Source organism: Ochotona princeps, chromosome 16 (assembly GCF_030435755.1).
Source record: "Ochotona princeps isolate mOchPri1 chromosome 16, mOchPri1.hap1, whole genome shotgun sequence".
In the NCBI taxonomy this organism is placed as follows: Eukaryota; Metazoa; Chordata; class Mammalia; order Lagomorpha; family Ochotonidae; genus Ochotona; species Ochotona princeps.
This window is the reverse complement of record NC_080847.1, coordinates 50,745,256-50,770,925: the sequence shown is the minus strand read 5'-3', so window position 1 is coordinate 50,770,925 and position 25,670 is coordinate 50,745,256. Positions and strand designations below refer to the sequence as shown.

Here is a 25,670-nt window from a genome sequence, read left to right as displayed (position 1 = left end):
AGGGACGCAAAGGTGTCAGTCGCCAAGGGCGGGGGGGTGGGCAGACGGGAGGGAATGGCTGGGCCAGGACAAGCAGGCGACACGGAGGCGGGGGCCGGGTGCCACCAAGGGGCTCTCCCCAGCAGGCCAGCCTCCCTGACTCAGCCTCTCCTCCCACCCCAGGCCAGGGAGTCCGCACCGTGGGATCCGCAGGGTCAGCTGCCTGGAGGCAGAGATCCCTGGAGTCCCCAGCTCTCTTCCTGTCTCCCTGTCTAATCCCTGTCCCTGGGCTGGCCCCGCCTCGGTCTCAGCCAGACGCTCCCGTCTGGACCATCTGACTAACCCTAACTCTGACTCAACTGCTGTGGCTCTCGTTTCTTTTCTTAAAAAAAAAAAAAAGAGGAAAAAAGTAACATTTCTGGCCAGCGCAGTCTATCTTAAGAGATTTAATGATCAGATGACAGACCACGCCCCGGTCTCCCACACTGCGGGACAAGCGCCAGCGCCTAGGTGATGGCCGCCCACCTCTCGCTCAGTCCCTGGTGCACCAGCCTGGAGTCTGGGGAGGGATCAGCACTGCCAGGTCCTGACCACTAGGGGCTGGCACATGAGGGGTCTGCACTGCCATGCCCAGTGTGGACCCTTCTCCCATCTTCCCCTCCTTGGATGACAGAATGGTTCCAGACCTAGGATCCCCAGACTTCACTTCTTGGGCCCGCAGTTCCTCCACACCGGACCTCCCTGACCATCAGGGAGGAGCTGGGGTCCCCAGTCCAGGGGTCTGTCTTGTGGTGTGGTGCCAGGCCCCTGATCCAGGGCGGCCCGGGCTCGGCCGTGACCTCTCTCCTGCCTCTCACTGCCTTTGCTTCCAAATTTGGGCTGACCTACATCTGAGCCTGGGGTCAGAGCAGGAGCCCAGGAGGTGACCTGGAGGGGCTGGCATGGCCAGGCTGCCACCATTCTCTCAGAGGAGCCAGGGATCCCCAGGCCCAGCCTGGCTGACCCCTGGCTGATGCCACCCATTCCCACAGTAGCCACCAGTTCCCCCTGTGCTGGGGGAACAGAGGGGTGCGCGGCATGGGAAGGCAGGTTGCCTGGGTTCCCACAGGCCGGTGGCTGAGTCACCAGGCAGCCATCTGGCTCCCATTAGCCCAGGGCGGCAGGGGGCTCCCGGGGCCGGCCCTGTGGCGGGCTGGGGGCAGGGAGGCTGGGCGGGCTGTGTGGGATGACTCAGGGCCCTGATAACAGCCTGTGTGGATTGGGGGAGTGTAAACTGGGGGAGAGGGAGGCAGAGGAAGGGAAAATTGTGGCTGGGCAGAGTGGGGCTGCTGGGGCTGGGAAGGGGGACTCTCCCCTCCCTCCCAAGCTGGCAGGCCCCCCCAGGCCTGCCCAACTTCTTACCAGCCTGGGTCCTGAGGGAGACAAGGGCATGTGCCAGGCCTGTGCCCTGACAGCCAGGGCTGGGGGAGCAGAGGGCTTGGGGTGGGGGGAGATAAGGGAAAGACACCGTGACTGGGGAAAAACGGAAACCACGGGCAGGAAGCATGGGCCAAGAGATGAAACTGGCAGTGACACGGACACGCCCCGAAGAGCCATGCTGGCTGTCATGGGGAGGTCTTGCACAATGGGCCCAAGACAGAGAGGGACAAAAGGGGAGACACACACACACACAGCCTGGGAGAGGGGAGGAAGGAGAGAAGGGGATCCAGAAACAGAAGGGGTGGGCCAGATCAGAGGCACCAGCAGATGGGAGCGCTGGCTCCCCTGTAGTCACCGGGCCTGGCCCGCAGCAGTGGCTCTGCTGGGCAGGGGAGGGTGGTAGCTATCAGTCGCCGTCTGGTTCGGGGCTGGGGGCATCCTCAGGCTCCTCCTCGTCAAAATAGCGCTCCTCCTCGTCCCGGGCCACAATGTCCAGGTTGTCCAGGTCAGGGTTGTCATCCACGGTGCTGTGGAGGGGCAAGACGGTCACGGCCTGGGACCTCCCTAGGTCAGAGGCCTTTAGCGCTGTGACAGTTGGCCGCAGAGGGGGGCATAAGGCCTCAGGGCTTACAGCAAAAGGATGCGTCTTCCAAATCACGTTTCATAGAAAGTTGGCTTTCTCAAAGCGCAGGAAGATCCGGTGACAGGGAACCCCAACAGGGCAATTCTGCCTCCTGGGGTACTGTAGCCACTTGATCGGCACAGCCGGGGTCTGCTCCCAGCCGGGCCCCGGGGCCAGGGACACAACTCCACTCCCTGCCACTCAGTGGACCCCACACAGGGTGCTCTGACCACCCCCACCACCCCGGCGCTCTTCCTGCCCCACAGGTTGCCTCCTCGCCTGGCCGAGCCTTCCCACCCTGCTTCCTTTCTCCATTGCCCTCACTGCAGGGGACCCGCTCTGGACAGGAAGACCTCTCCTTGGTTTGGTTCCCTGCTTTTCCCGAGCTTGGGCTGGGCAGACGCCAGGCACATGTTGGCTCACTGTACACGAGGACCTGGCAGGCCACTGCTGCCCTTGTGGGTACCTGGCTTGTCGGCAGCGGTGGTGTCACTTGCCAAGGGATCCCATGAGCTGGGTACCCTGCTGGGGGCTCTGGGAAGCTGCGCTGCGGCTAGGGGTAGATTTATCAGACCCCTCAGCCGGGGGATCCCCAAATGGGTCGGGATGCTCTGTGTACAGGCGCCCCAGTGATGGATACCATGATACCCACCACACCTGCTCCAGGTGGCACCGTTCCCAGGCCACAGTCCTGGAGGCAGGGACAGTGTGTGCTGCCAGGCCGCTGCTCCCAACCGCAGGCAGGACTCCCTCTGCTGATGAAGCCATTTCCCTCTGACCCTGCGTCCTTGACCGCGTGGCCCATGCTTTTCCTGGGCAGGTGGCCTAGGTGTCTCTGCCCAGGTCTCTCTGGAAAATGGACAGCTGGCATGGTGGGTCCCCGCAAAGCCCTGGCATAAGCTTTAACCCTGCCAGGGCTACTTCCTGCAGCCTGAGGCGGGTGGAGGTGGTGGACACAGAGGGCTTTGGGAGCAGCCTCCTGTTGGGCTGCTGCCATCTGCAGTGCCAAGGGCAGCCCACGCCTCTCCTGGCTGAGGGCCTGGTTCAAAGCAACCACGTTGCTTGGCTGATCCGGCTCACCAGGGTGTGGGGGGGCCGGGGACCCCAGAGCACCTGTAGTCAAAGTCGCCATCTTTGCCATCCAGGAAGCGCTGGTGCATGCGGCTGGTGAACTCCTCCCGCAGGATCAGCCTCTCCTCCGAGTCAGGGACCCAGGCCTCCGAGTCTTTGCCAGACCGCTCATCTGCAGTGGGGACACCACAGTGGGCATGTGAGCAGGGCACTGGAGCAGCACTGGGGTGAATGTGGGCCTGAGCCTCCCTGCCCTGCCCCTCGGGGGCACACACTTCAGCTACACGATGCCCGTACAGTGCTCTGGCCACCGCAGGGTGAGGGAAGCACTGGGCACTCGAGGGGTTGGGACAGGGACGTGGGAGAGCTTGGGAGGGTGCTCGGGGCTCAGGGCCAGGCCTATGACTGGATGCTGGGTCCCTCTGCTCCTGGCCCTCACCTTCCTCATCACTGTCCTCCTCCTCTTCCTCCTCCTCCAAGCAGGCCTCCTCTTCCTCCTGCTGCTGGAGCAGTCGCTGCTGCAGCTCCCGCTCCTGGTAGGACTGGAGCAGCAGATCGGAGAGCGGGCAGGCAGGAGTGCCGGGGGCGCCGGGCTTGGGGGGCTGGATTGGGGCACGGGCGCTGAGTTCTTCCTGGCTGAGGTACTGCCCGATGTACTGCTCGTACAGCAGTGGGGCCCGGAGCCGCATCTGCTCGTCGCTGAAGTACTCCCCCGCTGTGCAGAGATGCAAGGGCGTGCGGTGAGCATTTCTCAGTAGACGTGGGCATGCTCAGGTATGCAGAACCACGGGCCTGAGCTGTGAACATCCACCCGGGCATGCGCAGGGGCAGCCTCAGAGCCAGGAGAGGCCAGCAGCCCACAGCCAGCTGTGCCTGAGCGGTGGCACGCGGACCATGCAGGCAGGGCATGCGCACCGTTGAGCCCTGGCCCAGCTGCGAATCACACACATGCACTGTTCCACAGGGACGTGCACGCACCCACGTGGACCTGGGATCAGGTCTAGCGGTGCCTCTGCCCACAGGGTGGCTGCAGGCCCCAGCTCTGACCTCTCTCCCACCCGGATACTCCGCTGCACCCTTTGTGGGGGCCAGGCTTGTCCACCCGTGCCCCATGCGTCTTCCCTGGAAGTGTCTGCAGGGCTGGTTCTGTCCCTCTGACGGCCACCACACCTGTCCCCGGCCCCTACTCAGGTCCTAACCCCAGGCTGAGACCCCGCAGCACTGGGGTCTGTGCCCAAGCCCGTCTAGCTTGCTCCCTCAGCCCTGCTCTGTCTCAATCCCACTTCTGTTTCCAGCATCTTCTACCAAACTTCCTATTCCTCTTGCCCTGGCTCAGATCACTCCCCCTTCCCCGCTCTGCCACTGAGCCCTCCCTCTCTCGCCCCTTCCACTGCCATCCCCTGCCTGCCTTCCCATGTCACACGCTTCCTCAGGGCCTTTCCCCGACTGGTGTTTGGCTAACTTTACTGCCTTCATGGCGCTTTTCCCTGGCTGCCATGTCTGTGGCCACAAAGACGCTCAGTGAAGTTGTGGTCAGAAAGGCATCAGGGTCTCATTCGTGGCTGTCACCCTGTCCTGTTCAGGATGTCCCAAAGGGGGCCACTGCCTGTAACACTGGCACCCCATGTGGGGACAGCGTCCCAGCTGTTCCACTTCCCATTCAGCTCCCTGCCAATGGCCTGCCAAAGCAGCAGAGCATAGCTCAAGGGCCTCGAAGCCCTGCACCCACATGGGCAACCCAGAACAAGCTCCAGGCTCCACCCTGGCCCAGTCCTGGCCTTGGTGGTCATTCAGCAAATAAACAATAAGTTAAAAAAAGAAGACAACATCCCCCAAGGCCACAGATGCACCCCCCCTGTGTGCAGTGAGGCAGCGCTCGCCTGGCCCCAGTGACGGTGGGTGCTCCCTGCGATGTCCCATGACCTCAGAGCTGCCACCGGGGCCACCTGCCCCACTGCTTCTGTGCGTGCTGAGCTCGCACGTCTGTCTGCCTGGAGCCTGAGCCTGCTCCCAAATCCTTGTTTCTGCCTAGCTCCGCCCTCCCCACCTTGGATGAGCTCACGCAGGGCAGCGTAGCGCCGGTTCCGCAGGCGGGTACGCAGGGTACGGGGCCGGGCACTGCCCTGCCGGGCCACTTCGGCACAGTAGAAGTCTGCACGGTGATCCCCACGCAGGTGGCTAAAGCAGGTCAGGTGTTCCTCACGGAGCCCGGTGCGGAAGCGTTCCAGGAACACAAGTGGCTTCTCATGGTACAGCTGCCGCAGGATGGCAACCTTCTCCCGCTCAGTCAGGTCAGGCTCGCCCTGCTGCTGGCTACACACGGGCAGGGGGCTGGCAGCCACGGCACGCAGCATGGCACTCACTGCCGGGTGCTCGGCTGCAGGGGTGTCACTCTCCACGCTCCCTGACTCGCCCTCCACTGCTTCCGTCTTCTTTTGGGGGCTCAGCTCCCCCCAGTGCCCAGGTCTGGGCTCCGTGCAGCCTGGGAAGAGAGAAGGAATAAGCTCAGGGAAAGACAGGCCAGGAGCTTCTTCCTCCCCTTTCCTGAGCACCTGTTGTGTTCTGGACACTTCTGTGCCATCTTAAGCAAGGGGCTGACAGTCAAGTTGGGGAGCATAGACAATTGACAATGTAGTTATTCAACACACACAATATGTTGGATGCTTCCCAGAGCCAGAAGGGGAAGAGTCAACAGGAGACAGATGGAGAGGCTGCAATTTTAAAATTTTATTCATTATTAAAAAATTTATTTGGGGGCCCGGCACAATGGCTCAATTGGCTAATCCTCCACCTACAAGCACTAGAATCCCATAAAGGCACTCAACAGTTCGTGTCCTGGCTGTTCCACTTCCCATCCAGCTCCCTGCCTGTGGCCTAGGAAAGCAGTGGAGGACGGCCCAAAGCCTTGGGACCCTGCACCTGTGTGGGAGACCCGGAAGAACTCCTAGCTCTTGGCTTCAGTTCTGCTCAGTTCTGACTGTTGCAGCCATTTGGGGAATGAACCATCAGACAGAAGATCTGTCTCTCCTTCTCTTCATAAATCTGCTTTTCCAATAAAAATAAGTAAAGCTTTTGAAAAACATATTTTCACTTCATTTGAAAGAGAGGGAAGAGGGGAGAAGGACAGGGAAGGGAAAGGCATACCCACATCTCCATGTGCTCAGGCCAGGCCAACACCAAGAGCCTGGAACTTCATCCAGGTCTCCCTCGTGGGTGGGTGGGTCACAGACGCCCATGTCCTCCATTGCCACACCTGCTGCCCAGGATCTACAGCAGCAGGAAGCAGGGAAGCCAGGACTTGAGCCAGGTACTGTGGCGTGGAATGGGGGTGTTCCAAGGAGTGACCAACATGCTGGCCAAGAGCCCACTCCTACATGTGTTCACTTATCTGAGGGAGAAAGAGGCACGACAGAACCCTCACATCTTGTTCACTGCCCAACTGCTACAACAGCTGCTACAGCCAGGCCACACCCAGGCCAGGAGCCAGAACACCAATCCTAGCCTCCCACTGAGTGGGAGGGACCTGAGCCAGCATGGCTGCCCCCTGGAACCTGTCCAGGAGGCTGGACCTCAGACTCAGGCACTCCAACGAGGCCATGAGGCTGCAATTTAAAAGATTCTTTTTCTCATTTAAATACAAGGGTCAGAGAAGTCCTTGGCAAAAAGCGACATACGTGTAGAGATCCAAATAGTGAAGGACAGGGACCCAAGATGTCTGCCGGAAGAGAGTTCGAGGCAGAGAGCAGCTGAGTGAAGACCTTGGGGTCCAGCCCGCTGATCCACTCAGTCCCCCACTCTTCACTTGGTCACCCAGTCACTAAGCTGTCCCTTCCCTGTACTTGCCCGCTGCACTTCAGCTCTGACAGGTGAGCCCTCCACGGCGGGGGGAGGATCCCACTCGGAGCACGGCTGGCTAGCAGACAATCCAGATCAAAGACGCAATAGGCAGAGTCGGCAGAATGCTGAGTGAGGGGCAAACCTTGGCGAGAGGCTGCAGCCCGTGGTGCCAAGTAGGAACAAGGCCTTCAGGTGGCTGGGGACCCCAGGGGCAAGGCTTATGGGTGCAGGGGAGTCCAGTCACGGAGTTGACAAACCAGTGGGAGCAGGGCAAGGACTGCGGGAGGTGTCCAGGGCTCCAGACTGGAGAACCGTCAGACTCCCCAAGACAGGGCCCTGGGGAGGAGCAGGTGCGGGGAAAGACGCTGAGGTCTGTTAGGGACATGGGACACGGGTGGCAAAGCCCCTCGAAAGTAGCCAGGAAGGAAGGGGAGTGGGCATCCTGCCTAGTGGTTAGAATGCCAGGTCGTGGTAGTGCACAAATCTGTTTCTGGTGCTGGCATCCCATATGGGCACTGGTTCTGGTCCCAGCTGCTCCACTTCCTATCCAGCTCCTTGCTGACAGCCTGGGAAGGCAGAAGATGGTCCAGGCGCTTGAGCTTCTGAATCCACACAGGAGGTCCGGTCCGGAAGAAGCTCCTGGCTTCTGGCTTTGAACCAGCTGGCCCAGCCCCGGCTATTGTGGCCAATTGGGGAGCGAACTAGTGGATGGAAGACCTCTCTCTAGCTCTGCCTTAACATACATATATATAATATATAGTCTGATATATTATATTATATCATATCATATCAGAGTGCCTAGCTTCAATTACTGGCTTCCACTCCCAGCTTCCTGTGAACACAGACCCGGGCAGGCAGCAGTGTGGGCTCACGCTGCGCTCAACTTCCGTTTCCACGTAGCACACCTGGATTGGGCTTCCGTGGCGGCTATTTTGGGCATCCGGGGAGTGACCCAATGGATGGGAGCTCTTCCCGTCCAGCTTGCTCGCAGATAAACCCAGTAGGCAGTCACCTGTTACAGTGGCCATGGCACAAAACACATTTGAAGGCTAGAAGCAAGTGGGACAGTCACAGAAGGGGAGAGGGTTGGGGGAGGGGGTGGAATGTCAACAAACCCTCCAGGTAGTCTAGTAAGAGAAAGGTCTGACCTACCAGGAAGCCACACTGCAGAGGTGGTGGGGGCAGGAAGCAGAGTTGTCTGTGCAGCACTGGGCTTTGGTGGCGCTCTGGCTCTGCTCTGGAAGGCAGCATAGGCTGGAAACACTAGGGTCTTCATTTTAGGGGCCAGTGTGATGGCTCAAGTGGCTAATCCTCCCCTTGGAAACCATAGATCCCATGTGGGTGCTGGTTCATGGCCTGGCTGTTCCACTTCCCATCTAGCTCCCTGCTTGTGGCCTAGGAAAAGCAGTCGAGGATGGCCCAAAGTCTTGGGAGTCTGCACCTGCCTGGAAGACCCGGAAGAAGCTCCTGGCTCCTGGTTTTGGATCAGCTCAGCTCTGGCTGTGGCTGCTGCGGCCACTTGCAGAGTGAACCAGCAGATGGGAGACATTTTTCTATGTGTCTCCTCTCTGTAAACACGCCTTTCCGATACAAATAAATCTTCCAAATTGGGGGGAGCGGGGAATCCCAGACTATGCAGAATTATACCAAAAAATTAAAAAGTAAATCTTGCAAAAATAGCTTCATGTCAGGGTTCAACTGGTTTTTGTTTTTTGCTTAACGGAAAGTTTCAAGCACATAAAAGAACGGATGCCGGGCCCGGCGGCGTGGCCTAGCAGCTAAAGTCCTCGCTTTGAACGTGTCGGGATCCCATATGGACGCCAGTTCTAATCCCGGCAGCTCCACTTCCCATCCAGCTCCCTGCTTGTGGGCTGGAAAGCAGTCGAGGACAGCCCAAAGCCTTGGGACCCTGCACCCATATGGGAGACCTGGAAGAGGTTCCTGGTTCCCGGCTTCGGATCGGTGCAGCACCGGCCGTTGTGGTCACTTGGGGAGTGAATCATCGGACGTAAGATCTGCCTCTCTGTATATCTGACTTTGTAATAAAAGTAAATAAATCTTAAAAAAAAAAAAAAAAAAGGATGACACCCTTCAGGCTCCTCCGTGTTCCGATTACCTGCCCTCAGCAACTGCGGGGTGGAGGGGGCCCCGTGCAGCGAGGGGGACCAGGCTTCCCTCCATGGCTCACACAGCAATGGGACAGGACTCCAAGAGCAAAACCAAAGGAGTGGAGAGAACACACACATGGAAGACGCAAAGGAGAGGGGTGGGGGAGGCGGAAGGTGTAGGGAGGCTGGAGGGAGCTGGGGACAGGACCGAGGCCGGGCAGGGGCTCCCCGGGACAGCACAGCAGAGGAAGCCGGGGTCTGGAGGGACCAGAGAGAGGACCGAGGCCGGGCACGGCCGACAGCTGGAGCGGAGGGCAGGTGTCCCTCCCTCAGGAGTCCGCCTTCCTCCGCGTTCCCGGGGAATCACTTCCCAGCGAAGCCGCCGCTGCACCCTCCCGCCGCCCCGGCGTGGGCCGGGCCTCACCCTCATCCGGTCCCGACGCCGCCGCCGCGGTCGCCACGGCCTCCATCGCGCCTTTCTCTCCGACTTAGCAACGGCCGCCGAGGGCTCCGAAACTCAGTCCCGGCCCGCCAGCCCTCGGCAGTTACTTCCGGCTGAGCAAGTTTCCCGGGTCGGTGCTGCACTACACCTAGAAACTAAGGTTCCGGGCTGAAAGGAGCTCTTCGTGTGCGCATGCGTGTCTCCGTTGGTCAAGGGAGCCTTAGGTGGCCGGGCGATGGGGACGCGGTCACTAAGGGGCGCCAGGCGAGGGGGACGCGGTCACTGAGGGGCGCCAGGCGAGGGGGACGCGGTCAGCCTCTCCCGGCCGAGCCGCGCTCCATTTGCTCGGGCCGTGACTCCGGCAGCAGCTGGCGGAGCCCTTCCCAAGGCCTGGAGCTGCGCTGTGGGGCCGGTCAGGAAAGCCAAGCCCGGACAGGGGTGCAGGGGCGGGGAGGACGGCCGGGCCCGCTGAGGGCCACCTAATCCTGACCCTGCCGGGGCCGGGGGCCAGCTGAGGGCCACCTGGTGTCTGGGGGCTGGGGGGCTGGACCCCCGCGTGTCTGTGGAGGCCAGCTGAGGACCCCCTCGTGTCCGTGGGGACCGGCTGAGGACCCCCGCGTGTCTGTGGGGGCCAGCTGAGGGTCCCCTCGTGTCGGCAGGCGCATGTACCCCGGCCGGGAACAGGGACACGCCCCCTCGCACGAGGCCGGACTGGGCTGTGGGATCAAGGAGCCAAACCCTGGCCGTGTGCATGTCCACCTTGCACAGCGGGAGCGTTCCAGAAGCCCGGGAGGCCACCAGGGTCATGCGGGGCTTAAGGTCCTCAACAAGCTGCATTAAGCACCTCGGGCCACTTCATCCCCCAAGGAGGGAACTGGGAATGAGCCAGCCAGCCGGGAAGGAGCCCAGCGCAGTAGCCTAGTGGCTAAATCCTTGTACCTGCTGGGATCCTGTATGGACACCGGTTCGTGTCCCAGCTGTCCCCTTCCCACCCAGCTCCCTGCTTGTGGCCTGGAAAAGCAGTTGAGGACGGCCTTGGGACCCTGTGCCCACAGGGGAGACCTGAAGCTCCTGGTTTCGGATTGGCTCAGCTCTGATGGCCTTGTTGCCAACTGGGGAGTGAATCAACAGACAGATCTGTCACTCCTCATCTGTAAATCTGACTTTCTAATAATAATAAAAAAAAGAACTGCACTCCTGGGCCTGGAGACCCATCAGGCCGCGCAACACGTCCAAGGAGGGCATGCCACAGGTGAGGCCAGCAGAGGGCGCCACCGCACAGCACAAGGGCCCACGGGATCGGGAGATCTGCAGGGCCAGGGAAGTTTAGGGTCCCTGTGGGATGGTGACCCCGAACCATCTGGTGTTGATGCCTCATCCTGGACCTTGAGCCTAGTCAGCTTTGTATGGCTGAGCTCCAGCAAGGGAAGGGACCGGGGCTGGACTGGCTGCTCCCCGGCCTGCTTTGTCCCTCACCAGGAGCAGAGACAGGGCAGTAGCTGGGGCAGGATGGTACAGGGGTGTAATGGCTCCATTCTCCAGCCCTTCCTTCCCACTGGCCGGGCTCTCAGAGCTGGCCATGTGGTGCCTGGAGCGGGAACCCAGGCTCTAGGAGAGCTGTGACCACAGGACTATGGAGGGACAGTCACATACTGTCTAAAGCAGGGCAGACAGCTGTGCAGGCCCAGGTGGAGGGGTGTGGCTGTGCGGGGTGGTGCGGGGCTCCCAGAGCAGGTCACCTGGAGTGGGAGCCCAGTGAGCCCAGGCTCTAGGGCAGCTGAGGGAGTCATGTGCTGTGAGGCAGGCAAACACACCTGTCCCAGCCAGGCGGAGGGGCACGGCTGTGACATACCCAGGGCCGCATCAGTCCCACCTATCCCTCAGCGCAGACAGGCGCTTTGTAGCTACACAGGTCCATTCACGGGGGTTACACAGGATGGCAGCACCCCATGACATCACCACTGGGAGTCCCGCTGCCCTGCCACCGCTGCAGCTCCCTGCTCACAGCTCCCTGCCTGGTCCCTACACACACAGGGCAGACTGGCCTAGCTGTTGCAGTCATTTGGGGAGTGGGAGATCTTTGTTCCTACCTTCCTATAATGCTAACCTTTCACATAAATATCTCAGTTTCTGAAGGGTTTTGGGATTGAGAACTGGAAATGAGCTGGTTGGATTTTAGACTGAGGAGGGACCCTGGGTTTGAGGGGATGTTTTCTGCCCCCAAGTCCCTTAGGGAGTCGGTGATGAGTGAGAGCTGTCCAAAGTCAAGGCCGGCTACAGGTGCTCTCCAGGATGCCACCTGCTTCCTGCCGGCTGGGTGCCAGGTCATCTGCTGAAACCAAACAAGAACCAAGCAGGGCAGACACGTTTCTTAATAACTGCAGTTTGTTAAAATCCTGTTAAAAGACACAGGTCGGGGGGAGTAATCCTCGAGGACCACGGTGGGGACAGAGCTGAGGCCTGGCGCCCGGGGCCCCATCCAGAGGGGATGGGGCCTCCCTCCCCCTCCCCGTCCCGCACTGAATCCCACCAGAAACTACCAAGACGCCCAGAATAAAAGGTTTCAAGTTCAATAGTCACACTCTCTCCAAATACAAAAAGCAGTTACAATTCAACTGAACACAGAAGCTCGTGTGCACAGTTACGGGGACTGAGACGTCGTATAAAAAGTCGGGTTAAAGATGATCCTGCGGTTTGGGGGTGTGTGTGGAGGGTGCGGCTCTTCCTCGGCCAAGGAAGGGTCACCTCGATGAAATGTCAGCGGCCGCCCCCCAGTAAAAACGGACAGATTCTAAACATTAAAAAAAGCATAATTACCAAAAAAATAGGTCACTGCTTCCTCCCTCCGTATTTTGCTTTTTAAACTTTTTTTTTTAAGTTTTTGATTTTTTTAATCCTGAAAAGTAGACAGTAAAACAGCTCCTGGAAGAGTTTACAACCAACTGCAGGAGGGCCTGGGAGGCCCAGGGGCGGGGCGGGTGAGTGGGGGCCAGGAGGGGCCTCCCCCGCACCCCGGCCTCGCTGCTGACCAAGGGGAGGGGAGTCCTGGGGGAAGTCTTCCATCAAAAAGGCGGCAGGAGGAAGCGGAGGAGAGGCGGGAGGTAGGGGACAAACAAAGTAAAAGGTACTGTTGCCTGTTTGAATCCAGAGAAAAATGCCCGGCCCTGCGCAGGGGAGGGCCCCGCCAGAGGCGGCCCTGGAGGAGCCAGGAGGCGTCAGGGTGCAGGGCCCAGGTGGCGCTGGTGGAGGAAGCCATGGGGGCCTCTGCGGCCTCAGGGACAGGCCTGCTACTGAGCGCTTGCTACTGAGCGCTGGCGCCTCCCTGGCTGCTCCCAGAGTAGCTCCCGTAGTCGTAGTTCCCGTAGTAGGGTGGCCACGGGCTCTGGCTCTGATAGTACTGGTTCCACTGCTGGGCGTACTGCAGAGAGACCGACAGCACCAAGTTACCCACTGCACCGCACACGGGGCTCCACCCCGGGCCCCCTCACCTGGGAACGGGACAGGCAGCCGGGCTGGGGCTTGGATTCCCAGCTGGCCCACCCAGCGCCGCCAGGCCAGCTAACAGGCCTGGCGGCCCAAGGCAGTCCCCGAGGCCCTGGAATGGTGCAGAAGCCGTGTCTGCAGCCCTCAGGCCTCCACGCTGGCATACTGTGCCAGGGAAAGGCTGCACAGTGGCCACTAGGCAGCCTACTACTGTAGGGAATAATGGGGGCCTAAGTTTGGGAGTGCCCACCCAAGGGAATCCCCTGGCACCTACCTGCTGATACTGGTTATAGCTGGGCTGGGGGTAGGTTTGTGCAGTTGGGGGCGGTGGCGGGGTGTAGGGGGCCGGACTGTAGCCCCCGTAGCTCCCATAGTTGTAGGCAGGTGGCGGTGGTGGTGGAGGTGGTGGGGCGGTGTAGCCCTGGCTGTAGCCTCCCTGGCTATAGGGTGGCTGGCTGTAGCTCGGCTGGAAGGCAAAGAAAAAGTACCAAGGCCTGGGTGCACAGCCGACCATGGAGCGATGCCGGAAGGGCCCCCCAGGAGGCTGCTGGAGGGCCGAGGAGGGGATGGGTCAGGACCAATGGCCACTCCCAGGCCCCTGTGGGACCCTGAAGACCCGGCAGGGCACATGGTGCAGTGTCAGGCTCCTTTTCTTCAACCATGAAGCCTGACAGTGCCCCCCTGCAGCCTGCCAGCGCACACATTGGGCCTGCGGCATCAGGCAATCAGCAGAAAGACCTGTTCAGACACTGGGTGGGGGCAGCTCACCCAATGCTGCCTGGTACGGGCTGCATCATGAACTCCTCCATTTCCATGGCAACCCTGAGGGTCCCACAAGCTCCATTTAATAGAGGACAGTGGGGAGCGAGAAGGTGAAGTCCTGGGCCAAGGTCACACAGCTGAAAAGGGACTTTCACCCCAGGGTCCTTAGTACCAAAGCCTTCATCTATCTATGGTGGGGCTGCCCAGCTGAGCTGGCAGGATGTTAACGGAGCGCTGGGATTCCTGGGTCCAAGTTGCTCTGTGCCCGATTCTGGCCTGTTGACAGAGCAGCAGCCGAGGCCCACGTGGCTAGCCTACCGTCCACTTGGGAAACCCTGACAGCCTGACCCCTGGTTCTGCTGGGATCTAGTCCTGGCTATTGGCACTTGGGGAAGGAAGCAGTGGGTGGGAGCTCTCTGCCTGTCCTCTTCTCTGCTTTCCAGATAAACAAACAAACATGGAGAGAAGCCATGTGACCCAGACCATTCACGAGGTGCCTGCTCGGCCATCTCCTCAAGAAACACTCTGGCAACCCTGGCCCTGGGATCTATGTGCTTGTCTCTGGTGGCTGGCCTCGAAAAGCTGCTCTGGGGAGCTGCTGCCACAGCCCCGGCTGCCCACCAGTTGGGCCTGGGCCTGGGGCTGCCCAGGGTTGCACACCCAAGGGCCCTGTTCTTGACAGGCTGGCCACAGTGGGGTTAGACCTTCCAGCTAAAGAAAGGCAGCCCCACTTAAGGGCCTGAGGTGAGTGAGAGCCTGGAGCAGTCAAGCCCCTAGGGGACCAGTGCTGCCCCATGTCTCCCTGAGAGAAGGCCCCCTCTCACCTGCTGGGGTTCAAGAACATGTGGGCCCACGAGCTCAAGCTCTCACCTGTGGAGGGCTGTAGCTGCTGACAGTGGGGGTGCTGGTATTGGCGCTGGAGCCAGGGACACTGCTGCTCTTGCTGTAGCTGCTGGCCACTGGGGGGTTCCGAGCAGGGCTGTAGCTGGGAGGTGGCGGCGGCTGCTGGGGGGGCGGCTGTGGGGGTGGCGGCTGCTGCGGCGGTGGCTGTTGTTGGGGGGCCCGGTTGTAGCTGCCTCGATTGTTGGAGTTGTTGTTATCCCGGCTGTTGTTACCCCAGCGGTTCTGGTTGTAGCCACCACCTCCGCTGCGGTTGAAACCTGTGGTAGAAAAACCCCCGAAAGGGCCTGTTACACTCAACTCATGGCCCGCAGGGCTGCTGACCACAGTGGCCCAGCACCGCAAGCACAGAGTCAAGTGAGCACAGCACACTCCCTGGGCCCATTGCTGTACCCCACAGGATAGCAGGAGACTATCCCATGTACCGGCAGGTCAGCCTTGTCCCCAGGATAGCGAGCCTAGTGAGGCAGTGACCAGGGCTGTCTGGGCTTCCTCTGGGCCCTAGCAGGAACAGACTAGACAGCCATGGGCAGAGGGAGGTGAGGCACTGGGCACACCCCCGAAGGGGTGGCCCTTGTCCTCCCCAGGCCCAGAACCCACTTCCCTGCCCAGCTTGCTCTGTACCCTGGAGGTCCCTCCTGGGCCTTCTGCCTCCCTAACCACCAGGACCATGTCACTGAGCTCACAGCAACCCTGCCTGGGCTTTCCAACAACTTGGGTCCTGGCTGTCTCCTCCCTAGGACCATTCAGCCCCAGACTGGACTGGAACAGGGCTCACACCATGTCTGTTAGACGGACAGACTTCACATCAGAGACTGCAGCACTAAGGATCCGTCTAAATCTTTCTCCTGTTTTAAACCCAACAGCAAAGACAGTCCCAGTGTGGGCCCGTGTCAGGTACTGAGAGAGACGTGGAAGTGGTAGGAAACGTGGTCAGGCTCCTGGAAGGTAATGTGGCATAATGGGTTAAGCTGCCACCTGTGGTGCTGGTATCCCACAAGCATGCTGGTTAGACCTGGCTGCTCCACCTCCCACCCAGCTCCCTCCATGTGGGAGACCTGGACAAAGCCCCTGGTTTTGACCTGGCCAAGTCTCAGCTGCTGTACACATTTGGTGAACCAGAGAAAGGAAAATATCTTATCTCCCCTACTTTCTCTCTGTAGCTTTCAAATAAATTAAAAACAAACAAAAAACAAAGCTCCTGGAAGCTGGAGAGCTGCAGGAATTGCAGCACTGCCAGGAAGCAGGCTTCCCTGGCCCTCCCGGCGGCCGGCCCCCTAGATCGGGCAGCAGCCAGGAGTGAGGCGGGTAGAGCTGCGAGGGTGCAGGCTCACCTCCGCGGTAGTTGCCTCCTCCACCGCTGCCTCCACCTCGATTCTGGAAGCCTCCTCGGTTGCCGCCAGGGGGACCTCGGTTGTCATAGCGCTGGAAGCCGCCACCACCCCCTCGGCCCCGGAAGCCACCGCCACCTCGGTTGTCAAAGCGCTTCTCGGGGGGCGGTCCAGCCTTGCGGCCCTCCTCGTTGTACTGCCTCACCAGCTTGTCAGCTTCCTCCCGCTGCAGCTCGATGAACAGAACCTCATCCAGGAAGTCCCCGACATCCGGCAAGGTGAAGTTGGCTAGGAAGGGAGCACCCCAGGAGGAGCAAAGGGAAGAGGTCAGTTCCTTGCACCCCGAGGACACTGGCCTGCCAGAAGGGAATGAAGGCCTGCGTCAGGCTCCCCAGGTCAAGGCCTCTCTGGCGGTTGTCGGGGGGTTAACGAAGCCCTCCCCCTTTCCCGAGGAGCGGGCTGGGCTCTACCCAGCCAGGGTCCCCGCCAGGCAGCTGGAGTCCGGATTCACAGAGTAGGAAATGGAGGCCCTTCCGGGGCTAGCAGCAAGGTGGCGTGCAGGCTGCACACCTGGCTACAGGTGTGAGGCTTTTTCATTCACCGCTGCGGTGGACAAAGAAGGGACAAAGCAGAAGCAGAGCGCAAGCAAGATCAGAGGTGACAGGACCGAGGGAGCCAGGGCCGCCCTCCGGAACCAGGCGCTTCCTACCTTTCATCTCTAGGACCGCATGATCCGGGACATCCTTCCCTTCCTCGTCGGTCCGCTTTATGGTTCGGTCTTTCAGGTCCTCGTCAGTGGGACAAATCACAATGGCTTTGCGCTGGAAGCCTTCAAATGGTCTCATTTTTCTTCTCTGGGCCGATCCATAAACATTTGTCTAGGGTAGGCGACAGAAGAGGTGAGAGAGTACGGTCAGAGCTGTTGGTCCCTCCGCAGGTCTCGGGCTCAGGGCAGGATCTCGCTCCTCTCAGCAAGTGCTTAACAAATGGCGCTTCTCCACTTTCCAGCTCCTCTACAAAATGATCGTTCCTTTTCTTCTCTAGACACGGAGGGAGAGCTCCCATCCCGCCCCGTCTCACTCTGCAATATCAACTTAGGGTGCCCTCGAGCCCCCTAGATGTCTCCAATAGCGGGGCTGGACCTGGCAGAACTGGGGAGCTGGGCCTCCATCCAATTTCCCCGCTGTCTCCCGGAGCATCATTAGAGCCACCACTGGGCACTCAACCCAGGTAAGCCTACTTTCAACAAGCTAGCTGACATGGGAAAGCAGCGGCTCATGGGCACAGGGCACAGGACAAGGGCCGCTGGGGGTTGGCAGTCCACCTGTTGGTGTCGTGCCTGATCCCATCAGTGACACGCACAGTACACCACAACACAAAGCCTCACGTTTACAGGCAGCACGCTCCATCCCTCTGCTGCCAACCCTGCTCCTCACACATCTCATCAGCAAGCTCCTTATTGCTGCGCTGCCCAGCTGCCCCGGCATCCCCGGGGCGCAGGTCCTAACAGCCAGCATGCAGCGGTCCCCCAGCCCTGGCTCACAGCGCACATGCCTCTGCCCAGCTGCCCCTGCTCCGGCACCTGCAGCTCTGAGCCCAGGGTTTCCCTCCGCGTCCTGAGCTGCTGCTGCACAGCACGCCCCAGGGTATCTGTGAGCACCTACAGAGATGCTTCACGCTCCTGACTTCCTGTGCAGCCCTGGGGCTAAGCCTGTGAGTTTGAGTCACCTTAACACCATAAGCAAGGGAGCAAGCCAAACCTCTGCGGCCTCCTGAGCCCAACTCTAGTGTGGGCTGACCATCTGCACGGGTAACGTGCCATGGAGGCAGAGTTCTGAGCGGCAGGAAAGCAACTCCTGGGTGGCTCTGACAGGCACCAGGAGCAGCAGCGGCAGGGAGAACAGTCTGGAAAGGGCCTGGGGCAGGATGGGAGCCCTGGAGTGGCCATGCACACAGAGGCCCATCTTTACAGCTGCTGAGCCTTCCGGGGGCCCTTGACGGGTCAGTTTGGCAGATCTTGGCTCTAACCTGACAGTCCCATCATACCCACAAGATCCCAGGTGAGCAGAGCCTCAGGCCTCCTCTGTAAAATCAACTTACTGAGTCTCAAGTACTGAAAAGGTGGGGGTGGAGGGGAAGCTGGATAGAAGTATGGCTTAGGGTCACCGTTAACTCAGAATGAGCTCATCTAAGTCTCCCTCACTGAGTTCAGAGCCCGTCAGAGTCACTGGGCGGGGTGCTGCCTTGCAGCATCCCAGAGCACAGGCGGGACAGGCTGTGGTCTGCCCAGTAAGCAGCCGCCGGGCTCAGCCTAGCCGATGCCTCTCGACGGGGAAGACGGCGACCATGCATGCGAGGACCTACTTTCCAATTGTGGTTAGGCAGATCTCAGCATAGCCCCGAGAGGATGGGACATGTGGTCCACAGGATGCTGTTCCAAGCAAAAGCCTGAGATGACAAGAAGCCACCCTTCAAGCGCCCAGAACACAAAGGCAGCTGCCCCGGGGAGATCCAGCCTGCAGTAGAGCGGATCCCAACCCCAGACACGCTCCAGGCATGCAGCCCCTCTGAGCAGACACCCTCCCCTCAGGCCAGAGCGCACGAGAGGCACAGCAGGTTAGGGCAGCACAGCTGCACCTCTTCTACCCCAAGGTCTTCCTCGATGGTATTCCTAAGAGCAGGGCAAAAGGTGGCACAGGAAGAGTGTCTCCTGGCATCCAGTGGGTGGTGGGTACTCCTGACACAATCCCACCCTGACTCTCTCAAACCCCAGGTGCAGGCAAGCTCCCCAAGAGGGGGCGGCAACATTCACCCTGAGGCCAGTCCCTGCATCTGCAGGGTAGGGGCTATTACACCCAGCTGGCATCTGGCCTGCAACAGGCCAGACCCAGAGGGGCTCTGCACACCTCAGGAGATACTTTCTGAAATAACACCTCTCTCTGCTCACCCCCCGCCTTGGGAAGAGGGAGAGGAGCCCCTGAGGCCGACACTCTCTTGGCTTTCCTGGAGGGCAGGGAGCTAGCTGTTGCTGTTACCACAGCAAACACGGTGAGGTCAGCGCCACGGGCCAGCTGGCACTCTGTGGTCACTGGGGGCTGCTGGCGGCTGTTGCTAAGAGACAGAGCCAACAGCGACGTCAGCTTTTCCAGCTGCAGAAGCGCCCTCGGCCTACCTCCGGCGTCTCCCACTCCTGTCCTGCTGCAAGATGCCCACTCCGAGGATCAGACTGGGGCCTCCCACCTCCCCATTTCCAGTTGGGGCGGGAACGGGGCTGCCCAGAGGAACTGCTCAGGGAGGACTGGGGCAAGACTCAGGGAGTCAGGGAAGCACAGCAGGCCAGGACCTCGGCCATCCTGTCCACTTGTCCTTGCCATAGCTCAACACAGCCAGGCTGACAGCAGGAGAAGCCTGGCTGGATCCCAGGCAGCACACTTAAGGCTGCTGCAGGCAAAGCTTGCCTCGGGCTGAGCAAGGTAAAGCCAGTGGGAGGTACCACATGTGCAGGAAGAGAACAGGCTGGCGTGGCACCAGCAGAACAGCTCTGGGGTTGGTGGGCGTGAAGCAGCATGCCCTTCTGCAACACCTGCCAACAAGGTGCCATTTTCACAGGGACACGGACCACCGCCAGAACTGCATGTTCAAGGGTGAGGCTGGGGACAGCGTCAGCACAGCCAGCCCTGTCTGATCACGGCCTGGCCTGGCTTCAGCTGCTGGTACTCGCTGAGGGCACTCCCAGCACACGGTGTCCGACTGCAGGGGAGGTCTGGGCAACCCAGGAGGGCAATGCTGGATTCAATGTCAAGGCCCTCTGGTAGTGGAGGAACAGGCAGTTTCACTCCAGAGATTTCCCATCTGTTACAGAAGACCCCACCCCACCAAGAGCCAGCTGAAACTGCCCCTGCAGCCTTTTACTGGCCGGCTAAGTTTAGCCACACTACTCCCCAGGAATAAAAACTGGACTAGGTTCCAGATGGCCCTTAGCACAAAGCCCCAGCTCTTAACTGCACCGCATGCCTTAGCCCAGACATCCCACCCCTGAAAGCTCTCCCCACACCCCAGTCAGCCCCGAACACAACACCATGCCCAGCCAGGAAGTCAGTAAATCAGTCATGTGACTTTGGACAAGCTCCTTCCCTCAGTGAAGCCTCAGTTTCCTCTAGGGTCCACTTTCCTCCTATCTCCTCCCATGATGCTCCAGGGCTACAGTGCCTAGATGGTTTGAAGAGGCCCAGCTGAGCCTGTGCCCGCAAAGATCTGGAAGGGTCCTGGCCAGATGAGGAGTCCTGGCTCCCCCAGGCCTGCCTGGCTTCTGTAGGCGAGTTCTTCTCTCAGGAGGAGCATTTCTGGGGCCAAACTACATAACAGGAGGCCCAACCATGCAGGAAAAACCAGAGGAGGGAAAGACTGCCTATGGCACTGGTCTCCCCTTTGCAAATTCCAGCCACCCCAGGGGACAACTATGAATCATCAACTTACCCTTGGCACCCAAGCTGGTGACAGGGGAAGTGCCAACATCTGGCCGGAGGCCTGATGCAAGACACGCTCGTGCACACACACTCCCTTCCTTCCTCCTTTTCTCTTCCCCTCCCTCTTTCACACCCAGACATTTCTGGAACCGACTTCTGGACTCAGGCTGGAACATATCAGCCCGTTGGGTTGAGAGCCCCTTCCCAGAACTGGGTAACTTGGAGCCCTGCGTCCATCCTCCAGGATAGGTCAACCAGAACCCTGCTCCCAACAGCAAGCGCTCAGGTTCTCACCTCCCTTGGTCTGACCTACACGTCCCTCTGCCAGGAGACTGGCAGTCTCAGGCCGCAGGGGACCTGGCACAGCTCTGGATGATGTCCCCTAACAAGCCAGCCCGGCTATGGCTCAGCTCTAATGTCGTGAGCCTGCTGGGGCCTGATCTCCAGGTAAAAAACTGCCCAGGACCTCTGGGCACAGATGCCAGACAATCGAGCGTCAGTCTGCAGAGCTGGGTTCCACCACTGACTCCACCAGCACAGAACAGTCAGGCAGGGAGTCCCTGCTGGGGTGTCCCAGAGGTAACCCTGGATGCTAAACGGCGCTGCTGCTCTGCCGTGGGACCATGTGAGACTAAGATTCAAAGAAGCCCCAATAAGAATGGGAGAAAAACAAGGCCAAAGGTTTCAAAAGTCTTCATGAAGTGGGAGGTGGCTGGCTACCTGGAGTCAAACTACAGGAACTGCCTTGAGTAACTTCCGGGATGGCCCTTGCTGCCTATGCTGTGTGGGATCCTCACAGCTCTGTGAATGCAAACTGGTCCTCAGGCAGTCCTGCGAAAAGTCAACGACCAGCTGCTGCTGCCGTCAGAACACTGGGACCCACAGCTCACGCTGCCTTCAGCACCCGGGACCCACAGCTCGTGCTGCCGACAGCACCCTGGGACCCACAACTCATGTTGCCGACAGCACCCCGGGACCCACAACTCATGTTACCGACAGCACCCCGGGACCCACAGCTCATGCTGCTTTCAGCACCCCGGGACCCACAGCTTCAGCACCCCGGGACCCACAGCTCACGCTGCCTTCAGCACCCCGGGACCCACAGCTTCAGCGCTCCAGGATCCACAGCTCACGCTGCCTTCAGCACCCCGGGACCCACAGCTTCAGCGCTCCAGGATCCACAACTCACGCTGCCTTCAGCACCCCGGGACCCAGAGCTTGTGCTGCACGTATGGCAAATTTCAGAGCAAGGCCACAAGGACAGCGTGCTCCATCTGCAACCAACATGTAATGATCCATTTGCCCACTCATGGATTCTTAAGGATCATAAATACAAGTCATACGCGCCCGTCAACAGTGTGGAATATCAGGGAACCACCTCTGCTACTGAGAAAGCCTCCAGGACCAATGTCCAGGGTGAGGAGCCCGGCAGTTCACGGTGGAGAGCAGTACTCCAACACAGGATCCTTCACCATCTGGAGGTCACTGAGCCTTTCAAGAACACTGAAAGCCACAGCTAACCTTCCCAACTCAACTCAAAAGTGCCAGCTCCAAAAAAGCACCCATCTCAGGGTGTGTGTGTGTGTGACTGACATAAAATAAACAAAATATTCTATGCTCAATTTCAAGGGCTCCCAGATATCCTAGCCTGATATTAACTGAAATGTCGGGAAAAAATGCAGGACTCAGCTTTGTACCTCTCAATCATAAAACCTTGCTGAGGAGCTGGGAACCACTCGTCCTGAAAAGGAGCTAACAGTCTCCACCAGCCACTGAGCACCAGGTCATGTTAGCACGTGGGGGCCACGGGGACCTCCACTCTACAGGGAGGACTGAGTCACGGGATGGAGTCGGCTGCCATGGGGCACAGTGAGAAAATGGCAGAGCAAGATTTAAGCCGCAGCTGTCATGCTCAGAGACCCACACCTGCTCCATCCATCCTGTGGAAGAGCTTTCCCTAATGCTGCTCTGTGGAGCTGCTGTGGAGCCAGAGCAGTGGGCCTGCGTGCCCTCAGAGTGGGTTCGACAGCACTGAGAAAGGGTCCAAATTTTCAAGCACCCAGGAAGTTTCCCTCCCCTCTCCCAGGAATACGTCCGCCGTCTACCAGTGAGTACCTGGTCTAGGATATAGTTGCGTTTCTTGCGGGCAGCAATCTGGATGAGGCGGTTGAGGCACTGGGTGGCCTGCTGGATCAGCACGTCCCAGCGGCCGGCGTAGTTCCGCTGCCGGCGCAGGCCCATCACCTGGGGGAGGGGAGGGGTGAGTGCTCCTAGCCACAGGACAGAACTGGGGCTGGGCACGTGGGAGGCGGGTGCATGGTAAAGGGCTACAGCCAGCCTTACTCGCATCTTATCCATGATGGCATTGGTACCCAGGATGTTGTACTTCTTGGAAGGATTGGAGGCCGCGTGCTTGATGGCCCACGTGGTCTTGCCGGCAGCAGGCAGGCCCACCATCATCAGAATCTACAGCAAAGGAGGGAAAGGGGTGCTGTATGGGAACATGGCACTGCTCTGGCTGGAAGCACCAAGGCAGACCCTGAACCCCACAGCTGCGTCCATGAAGAGGAAGCCACAACCACGTCACCCTCACAGCGCTGCTGCTGGGATTCAAGCAGTCAGGCTGCTCTAACTCTAGCCCAGGCCTGGCTGAGCACAGAGGGTGAGCACTAAATCAAGAGCTGGTGTTGACAGCACTGACATCTTAGGAGAGGCAGGAAAAGTGCCTTCTGACAGGGCAAAGCCCCAGGGAGACTGCACTCTGGGGCTGGCCCTCGGAGCTGGCACAAGCGCACTGACACTGCGGTCGGGAGCATCAAGAGAGCAGAAGGCACATGGAGGAGCCGCAGCTAAGCAGCACGCAGGGGAAGAGCAAATGCTAGGTGTAACCGAACGCCGTTTAAGAGGCCTTAAAACTGCTCCACAAAGAGGGGTGTTCCTGTGGCGAGCTAAGGTTCACGTGGGAAAAGCAGGGATCCCCAAGGACTCATATCTGCTCACCTGTCCTCCGTGTGCCAAAAATGGGCACTCAGCACACCAAAAACACCAAAACTCTGCAAGTGAACTGCCTTGCAGGTGGTGGAATTCTGGGAACTGTGACTATTTGGGGGTAGTTCTTATGTTTCTAGAATAAACACCACTCACATACATGAGGAAATCGTGGTTGTAGTACCAAGATCCCCAGGCCAGCCTGCACCCACCAGGAAGTGCCTGCTGGCCTTTCTACTGTCAGTGGTCTCCTCCCTAAGACTCAGTCAGAGGATGACCTCAGCCCCAGCCTCACCAACTCCCTTGGCCCCCGCTGGAGCAGCTGTTCACGAGGGCCCACCATCCCCTCCAGGCTCAGCAGCAGGTGGTCGGGGAAGAGCCGCCAGACATGCACTCACCTCACACTCGGCCTTGCTCTTTGGTCCGACAGTGCCGCGGATCCGCTCGCCGAGGGGCAGGTGCTGGATGAAGGTGAATCCTGGGAGGACCGAACAGTAGGGCTCTGCCCTCTGCCCAAAGTTGAACTCCACGGCACAATTCTTCACCAGGACATGAGGGTAGAGGGCCTGACCCGCCAGGGCCTCCTTCTGGATTCGGAAGGCAATGCCCATCCACTTCCCATTTTTGGTGAAGGAAAGCTCCACATCATTTCCACATTCGAAGTCCTAGGAGAAAACACGAGGTACATCCGTTGCCGACCCTGAGCTCAAGGCCCGGGGGCCGCAGGGGGAGAGGGGTGAATCCGGGAGTGGATCCATCTGCCTTGCAGACTGGCTGGCATCCTGCCCCCTCTGCATTCAGGCGACCTGTACAGCCCCCAGAGAATGTGCAGCCCAACGCACTCCTGCCCAAACCTGGGAGCTGGTAGGTGAGAAGCAACTGGGTTCCGAGAAGCTCCACGGAGGAGTCTCATGCCAGACAAGGATGAGGAGAAAGGACTCACCACTGGCAGGGGCAGTCCACGTAGGCTACGGACACGGGGAGCCGGGACAGGGCCTCTGAAGGCGATGCCCAACCCTACATACCCTTGCTTGTTCAACACACGTTCTGGAGGACACCCAGGGGTCAGTGGGGAACTGGCCAAGGATGCTCTTTCTCATAATGCATAAGTGCCAAGGTTCTCTGAGGAGGGGACCTGTGTGGATATCCACCAAGCTTGGGAGCAGACCATTCCACAGTGTGCGCAGAAGCCTGGTGTTGAGAAGACACGGGGGCCAGAGAGCCGAGACAGAGAGCATGAGGGGGAAGGCCAGGTGCAGACGGGAGAGCCCCCACGGGCGGCCTCAGCCACCACGCCTGCCTTGAGTAGCTGAAGCCTAGTAGTTAGTGCTCTGGACTGTGGCCCTTACCAACGGTGCATTTCCAGAGAGGAACGTAAGGCTTCCTACCATCCTATGTAGAAAATGTTCTGAGCTCCCTAAGATTCAATCCCTAGGACTGAAACCGGTGTAAAAAGAGGGGTGTTCCTGTGGCGAGCTAATGCTCACATGGGAAAAGGCGGGGTCCCCAAGGGCTCATACCCGCTCACTTGTCCTCCGTGTGCCAAAAACGGTTAGAAGAGGTGACACACCGTGAGCAAGCACACAACGCCGTGAACCGTCGGTCACTAGCACGAGGCCAGGTGCTGGCGGCAGGGGCGGAGGTGGAGGGGGCCAGGGGGGCCTGGGGCGCCAGGCTCCCCATGTGGCCGTGAGGGGCTAAGACACCTCTGGAGTCTGGACTTAAGACTGATGGCAAAGCAGAGACCCGTGACAGAGAGAAAGACAGCAAGAGAGAGACAGCAAGAGAGAGAGCGAGTGCTTCAGTCCAGCTTGGGGCTGGCCAGGCTAACTCTGGACCCAGGAACGCCACCCAGATCTGTCTCCCGGGCGACAGGGGCCCAGATATTTGAGACATTAACTACTACTTTCCCAGGTGCATTAGCAGGGGTTCAATGGAGTAGTCGGGACTTGAACTAGCACTCTGGCACAGAACGTGGAACTCGTAAGCTATGACTTAACCCACTGGGCCACAACAGCCCCCACTCACCCATCACTTATGAACAAAGGAGTACCTGGTCAGAAAGACCACATCAGGGGGTACTGGTGCCAAGGGATAACAGGTTAGGTCTCTGTCTGCCATGCCAGCATTCCATATGGGCACCAGTTGGCGTCTCAGCTGCTCCACTTCTGATCCAGCTCCCTGCTTGTGGCCTGGGAAAGCACTAGCAGATGAGCCAAACCCTTGGGCCCCTGCACCCATGTGGAAGACCTGGAAGAAACT

At 59.5% G+C, this 25,670-nt stretch overlaps 2 protein-coding genes across 6 annotated transcripts in view; both read right to left on the bottom strand.

Moving 5' to 3' along the window:
• Window positions 1-1,277: 1,277 nt before the first annotated feature.
• On the bottom strand, window positions 1,278-9,568 carry CCDC97 (coiled-coil domain containing 97). The gene is made up of 5 exons (XM_004598000.2): window positions 9,461-9,568; window positions 5,139-5,573; window positions 3,531-3,806; window positions 3,134-3,263; window positions 1,278-1,925 (listed from the first exon to the last, which is right to left on the bottom strand). Exons 1-5 carry the CDS (start codon window positions 9,504-9,506, stop codon window positions 1,805-1,807), a joined length of 1,008 nt encoding a protein of 335 aa, XP_004598057.1. The 5' UTR covers window positions 9,507-9,568; the 3' UTR covers window positions 1,278-1,804.
• Window positions 9,569-12,032: 2,464 nt separating this feature from the next.
• HNRNPUL1 (heterogeneous nuclear ribonucleoprotein U like 1) overlaps window positions 12,033-25,670 on the bottom strand; it is a 32,966-nt gene continuing 19,328 nt past the window's right edge. For 3 of the 5 annotated variants that reach the window (XM_058674799.1, XM_058674798.1, XM_058674800.1), the window contains exons 8-15: window positions 23,807-24,073; window positions 22,764-22,886; window positions 22,536-22,664; window positions 16,664-16,832; window positions 15,958-16,242; window positions 14,594-14,910; window positions 13,236-13,427; window positions 12,780-12,896 (exon numbers count right to left, since the gene is read on the bottom strand). In XM_058674799.1, coding sequence (XP_058530782.1) covers window positions 12,780-12,896; window positions 13,236-13,427; window positions 14,594-14,910; window positions 15,958-16,242; window positions 16,664-16,832; window positions 22,536-22,664; window positions 22,764-22,886; window positions 23,807-24,073 — 1,599 coding nt within the window. Of the gene's footprint in view, window positions 12,897-13,235; window positions 13,428-14,593; window positions 14,911-15,957; window positions 16,243-16,663; window positions 16,833-22,535; window positions 22,665-22,763; window positions 22,887-23,806; window positions 24,074-25,670 lie in introns of all 5 variants that reach the window. The other 2 variants (XM_004598001.4, XM_012930597.3) reach the window with 2 other exon arrangements.